Source organism: Arachis hypogaea, chromosome 11, assembly GCF_003086295.3.
Source record: "Arachis hypogaea cultivar Tifrunner chromosome 11, arahy.Tifrunner.gnm2.J5K5, whole genome shotgun sequence".
In the NCBI taxonomy this organism is placed as follows: Eukaryota; Viridiplantae; Streptophyta; class Magnoliopsida; order Fabales; family Fabaceae; genus Arachis; species Arachis hypogaea.
In genome coordinates, this window is record NC_092046.1 from 139,079,619 (window position 1) to 139,086,112 (window position 6,494).

Below are 6,494 nucleotides of genomic sequence, written 5' to 3' on the forward strand. Positions count from 1 at the left end.
TTGTTTGTTGATCCGAGTTGTTTCTGACTCTCCATGTTCTCGTACAGAAAAAATGAAGAGTGGTTCGAAGGCCTACCAGAAAGTTTAGGAGGTGAAGAGGAACACTAGAGCTCGGGCCGCACAACTTCAGGATTTGGCGAGGTCGGATACTCCGTCTCCGACAGAATCAGATTCGGGCACTTTTTCTCATTCCAAGTCGGTAAACCCTCTTTCTCCTCCTCCTTTTCCTCCTCCGCGTCCTTTTGTCGTCACCCCTTGTTCCCCCTTTCTCGAAGCCAAGTTCCAAAAAACGAAAGACTTCGGAATTGGGTGGTGTCAATATTTATGACGCTGGTTTTGACGGGGTGAGGTTTTGTAAGAAACACGTCCTTCCTCATAGCTTCATTGCTATGGATGATGTTTTCATAAAAAACCACCTCCAAGTCTTGATCCGAGGTGGGATTTGAACAGCAGTGGTGTGCTCCACTTTGCTGAAAGAGTTGGAGAAGCCTCCTTTGAATGCTACTCAACATTCTTTGGAGGTTTTACAGGCCGAGGTAGGCTCCCTTCGCGAAGCAAAAAAGGAATGGGAGGAGGAGAAATCCAAGCTGGAAACCGACCTCCTTAAATCTTGGGAAAAAGAAAAGCAATCTGCAGTCTCTTGTGCCATGACCGAGGGGTTGATGAAAAAAGCTGAAGAAAGATATACGCGAGTTTTTGGGAAAAATTTAGATTTGAAGGAGGAGGTGAACCAACTTAAGGATGACTATGCCAATTTGGAGGAGTAAGTTGCTGACGGTACGAAGGAGATGTTTGAAAATCTGAAAGCTCAAATTCGGGTTATTGCTCCCGATTTTGACCTCTCTCCTCTCAACCCAGACATGGTTGTGGTTGATGGGAAGATTGTCCCTCCTCCTCGAGAAGGGGACATTTACATGTCCGATCTGAAGGCTTCGGGGGAGCCTCCTGGAGAGTCCCCTCGAACGGATGTCGTCTCGTCCGAGGTAACCATGTCGACTTCCTCTCCTCAGCCCGTAGTCGTTCCGCCCGAGAAAAGCTTGGCGACTTCGTCTTCTCAACTTGAAAACTCCACTGCTGCTAGTCCTGATGATCAGAACCCTCTCATTGGCCCGATTTAGTTTTTTTTTTTTTTACCAAGGCCCAGCTTGTGGGACCTTTATGAACATTTTTTGTTATGTGTTTGCGTATTTTTGTGGATACTAATCCTTTCCTAAGGATTTAACAACTTTTTAGGGAACCATAAATCTTTCTTTAAGTTGTTATCTTTACTGTTGCAAAGCTTTTATAAAAGCCTTTTTTATGTTCTTAGCGGATATCCTTTTGACTTAGGATTTTATTTTAAGAAAAAAGTCTTTCCATTGTCACACTCGAACGACCAATTTCATTTCTGGGAGTCGGCCATTTTAGAACTAAGGTTATTTTTGCGATTCATTTTTGTGTTACTTAGTTTCTTTTTGACTTAAAAGTCGTAGATTCCGAGCTTATATCATCGGCGTTCACAACCTTTTTACACCGACTTGTACCTCGTCACTTCGTCTTGCTAACTACTTAGGTTATGCAATGGGTTTTCGTATTTTTTCGAACTTAATTCGGTGCGTATCATAGAATAAATAATGGAATTTAAAAAGAAATTCATCATTAATGAAGAGTAATTTACAAAAATGCTTTTGCTACTATGCCTCGTTAAAACCCCCTCCAGTAAAACCCTTTTCGGAAAAAAATCCTAAAGTCGGAAAAAAGAGTACATCAGGGAGCGAGGTGCGCTTCTAGCTATAATATCTCTTCATATTGCATGCGTGTCACGACCTTGGGAGCTCGATCCCATTCAGGCCGGACACCTTGTAATAGCCCTTTCTTAAGACCTCTGTTATCCTGTAAGGTCCTTTCCAGTTAGCAGCGAGTTTTCTTTTACCCGACTAGTTTACCCCGATGTCATTTCTTATCAGGACAAGATCGCTTGTGTCAAAGCTTCTTCGAATAACTTTCTTATTATACCTGGTCGACATCCTTTGCTTCAACGTTGCTTCTCTAATCTGGACTTGTTCTCGGACTTTAGGAAGCAGCTCCAGCTCCTCTTTCTGGGCTTGGATGTTTTCTATCTCATCATAAAATCTTACCCTTTGACTTTGTTCATTGATTTCCATGAGAATTGTGGCTTCTATCCCGTACACAAGTCGGAATGGTGTCTCCCCAGTTGTAGGACTTGCGGGAGTTTTTCTGCCCATGCTCCTTTTGCATCTTGTAACCTTTTCTTTAACCCGGTTAGTATGACTTTATTTTCTGGTTCGACTTGTCCATTAGCTTGAGGATGCTCCACCGATGTGAACTGATGTTTGATCTTCATACTTGCTACCAAGCTCCGAAAGGTAGAGTCGGTGAATTGAGTACTATTATCTGCGGTGATGGGGTGTGGAACCCCAAACCGAGTAATGATATTCCTATAGAAGAATTTATGACTTCTTTGGACAGTGATGGTAGCTAGTGGTTCATCTTCGATCCATTTGGTGAAGTAGTCCACTCCCATGATGAGGTACTTAACTTGTCTCAGAGCTTGGGGGAAAGGTCCGAGTTAGTCCAACCCCTATTTTGCAAAAAGCCATGGTGAGGTTATATTGATGAGTTCTTCGGGGGGAGCGACGTTGAAGTTAGGATGCATTTGACAAGGTGGACATTTTTTGACAAAGTCGATCATATCTCTTCGCAAAGTCGGCCAATAGAACCCTCCTGCTCGGATCACTTTCTTGGCTAAAGATCGAGTTCCGAGGTGATTTCCACATACGCCATTATGTATCTCTTCCAAGACTTCCTTGGTTCAGGAAGTCGGGATACATTTGAGCAAGGGTGTCGATATCCCTCTTCTATAAAGGATATTGTGCACTAGGGTATAGTTTTGGGCTTTCCTTTAAATTCTTTTAGCATCCTTCTGTTCTTCGGAAAGGATGTCAAATTTCAAATATTCAACCAGGGGAGTCATCCATTCGAGGTGCATACTGAAGATGGGTAATATGTCTGACTTGCTGTCTGTTTTGCTGACTGATGGTTCTTTAAGAGTTTCTTGAATCAAGCTTCTATTATTTCCCTCGGGATTAGTACTTGCTAGTTTGGAAAGGGCATCAACTCTACTATTAAGCTCCTGAGCTATATGTTGGACTTCCGTTTCAGAGAATTGTTGGAGTTGTTCAAGTGTTTTCTTTAAGTATCTTTTCATATTGGGGTCCTTCGCCTGATACTCTCCATTGATTTGCGAGGTTACTATCTGAGAGTCACTAAAGACCACTACTTTTATTGCTCCGACTTCCTTGGCGAGCTTTAAGCCTGAAATCATAGCTTCATATTCGACTTGGTTGTTGGAAGCAGAAAATTCAAATTTTAGGGAAAGCTCTATTTGAGTCCCTATAAATATCTACAAGCTAAGAGAAACTCGTAGCGGAATGTAGTTGTGGTACCTTCTTGGTTTCTCTGAGTTGTATTACTCCTTCTTCGTGGGATCTTTTTCTTTTTCTCAAGTTTGATAAGGATGCCTAATCACAAATTAGGTTCTCGCAGTCTAGCATTTTCCTCCATATTAATGTACTTTTCAACTCATTTTTGTACATCATTTAAGAAGTCGCGTGCCGCTTCGAGATAGACTGGGAAAAGAGCCCCTCTCGGAGATCATTGACTAACCCCATTATTACCACCTCCGTAGTCAAATTTTGGATCTCTAAGCACGCCTTGTTGAATCTCTCCATATAGTCTCTGAGGCTGTGTTTGTTTATGGTGGACAGGACACAAAGACGTGGACAATACATATGTAAAACGTGTTTGGATATAGAGACATGGACAGTGGACACAGTGTCTCTGAGACACTTTTTTTTCATTTTTGTGTCCACTTCTAAACGAAGGACACTGGTGGACCGGAAATAAGAAAGTGGACACGGGATTTTTAATGAAAAATTTTTCCCTTTTTGCCCATAGTAATTTTTCATTATTCCCCTATTACCCCCTTTTATTATCTTATGAAAAACCTAACCTAAGCTTTCTGCCTTCGTTTCCAATACTCCCTCTTCTTCTTGCTCTCTCTTTCTACTGATCTTCTTTTTGTAAAAAACCTAACCTAAACTTTTCTGCTGTCGTTTCCAGGTACTCTTTCTTCTTCTTGATCTCTTCTTCTACTGTTGATCTTCTTCTTGCTCTTTCTGTCGTGATTTTGTACTTCGTTCTGTTCTTCCTCTTCCTTCACTTCTTTTACAATAATATCTTCTTCTTGTTCTCTGTTTCTGTTTCTCTTTCTTCTTCTTCTTTTTTCTGATTCTGTATCTTCTTTTTTGTTTCCGATTCTTGTTTTGTTTTTTTTTATCTTCTTCTCTTTTCTGATTTTTTTATCTTCTTATCTCTTTTTTATTGATTTTTTGTGTGCAGTTAATCTAATAACAATATTTCTAATAGCCAATTATCGCTTGTTCCTGTTACAATTTTTGGAAGACTGTTCTTCTCTTTATCGGTCACATAACCAGGTATTACTTTGCATCTCTCCTTATTGCTTCTTATTTTTGTTTTTTTTTTTTCTATTCAAAAGAATTTCGTTCTGCTTTATTTTCATTTTTTTCATTTTTTTTTTTTATGATTTTTCAATCTGAAAATTATATAAAAATAAGAGCTACATTCTTTTCTTTGATAAAATCTCAAATGTTTACAATGATAGTGTGAATGAATGAAAAAATTATTTTGAATTTTAATATGTAATATAATTAGTGAGTTTTGTTACTGTTGCTCTTATGGCTGCTGTGTTTATTGTTGCTGATAATTTTTAGAATGTGTTAATTATATAAGTTATTTTTTATGTGTTATTTAGGAAAGAATGGAACCATCGGATTGCTCTGAGCAATTTAGACGATTTATTTTTTTTATTTTATGATTCAGGCTGAGCTTGAAGTAGTAACGATATTAGTTTTGATGTTTGCATTTTTATATTTGAGAAAAAGGAGAAGAGGACATTTGTTGATTAGGAATAGAGAAATTAATACTAATCCCTTAAGATGGAAATATATTAAACCGCTTAATAGGAGGGGGCGATAGAAATTGTATTTGGGAATTAAGGATGAGCGTAGATGCATTAGGAAGATTGTGTGAGTTACTAAAAGTTCAAGGTGGATTAAGAGATGAATGTCGTATAAGTATACCTGAACAAGTGATTGCGTTTTTAATAATACTAGCTCATCATAAAAAGAATCGCACGCTTCAAGTTAGATTTTATAGGTCAGGAGAAACAATAAGTAGGTATTTCAACAAGGTGTTATCCTCGGTCATACGTGTCCAAAGTCTATTGTTTGCAAAAGCTGTTCCTGTTCCAGATGACTACATAGATCCCAGATGGAAATGGTTTAAGGTAAATGTAGTAAATAATTGAGGTAGTGGTTTTGTATAATCTATAATTTTGTATAGAATTAGTCTTGACACTTCAATTTTTTTGGTTTAGGGTTGTCTAGGAGCATTAGATGGAACATATATAGATGTGACTGTCCCTGAAAAAGATAAATCAAGATACCGAACAAGAAAAGGTAAGATATCAACTAATGTCCTATGCGTATGCAATCGAGATATGAACTTTGTGTACGCACTTAGTGGATGGGAAGGATCCGCTTCGGATTCAAAAATCCTTAGAGATGCCATTTCACGTCGTAATAACCTCAAGATACCAATTGGTATGTAAGTATTAATTTTTAGGTAACATAAACATTTCAATATTTTTAGCTCATTCAGATTCCATAGTCCTCATAATGTATCTCTTTCGATTTATAGGGAATTATTATTTAGTAGATGCGGGTTATACTAACTGCAAGGGATTTCTAGCACCATATAGGCATACTCGATACCACGTTCAAGAATGGGCTCATGGTAGAAATGCTCATAGGAATTTTTGAGAATATTTTAACAAGAAGCACTCTTCGGCTAGAAATATTATTGAGCGCTGTTTTGGTTTATTGAAGAATAGATGGGCAATTTTGAGGAGTCCTTGTTTCTACAAAATTAAGACACAAAATAAAATAATTATTGCTTGTTGTCTACTGCAAAACTTTATTCGGCTTAATATGGAATTCGACCCTGAAGAGGACACACTTCTTGAAGAGGAGCAAGTGCTTATTGGAGATGATCATGGTGGTAACGAAGATGGCGATGATGACATGATTGAGAGCATAGAGGGCAGCAACGATTGGACTGCTTGGCGAGACAATTTAGCAAACAAAATGTACAATGATTGGATGAATTCCCGAATCAATTAGTTAATTTATTTGTTACATGTGTTTTATTAGAATCTTTCAATTTGTTTGGTTGGACATTTGTTGTAAGAGCTAATTGTAAAACTTTAATTATGTGAACTACATGTAGCACTTTATTAAATGTATTATATTTTATGAGTTATTACAATGAATACATTATGTATATCTTAAATGTTTACTTGAATTTTGATTGAGTTAATCTAGATTATAGGGACAAATGGACAGACATATCTG

At 38.0% G+C, this 6,494-nt stretch overlaps 1 protein-coding gene across 1 annotated transcript; it reads left to right on the top strand.

Moving 5' to 3' along the window:
- Positions 1-5,080: 5,080 nt before the first annotated feature.
- On the top strand, positions 5,081-5,903 carry LOC112721995 (uncharacterized). The gene is made up of 3 exons (XM_025772983.1): positions 5,081-5,368; positions 5,459-5,684; positions 5,782-5,903. Exons 1-3 carry the CDS (start codon positions 5,081-5,083, stop codon positions 5,901-5,903), a joined length of 636 nt encoding a protein of 211 aa, XP_025628768.1.
- Positions 5,904-6,494: the final 591 nt, after the last annotated feature.

Coding starts and splice junctions, on each gene's coding strand:
- LOC112721995 (XM_025772983.1), top strand. CDS start 5,081: ATGAGCGTAGATGCATTAGGAAGATTGTGTGAGTTACTAAAAGTTCAA. Junction 5,369..5,458: donor CCAGATGGAAATGGTTTAAG/GTAAATGTAGTA, acceptor TTTTTGGTTTAG/GGTTGTCTAGGAGCATTAGA. Junction 5,685..5,781: donor TAACCTCAAGATACCAATTG/GTATGTAAGTAT, acceptor TTCGATTTATAG/GGAATTATTATTTAGTAGAT.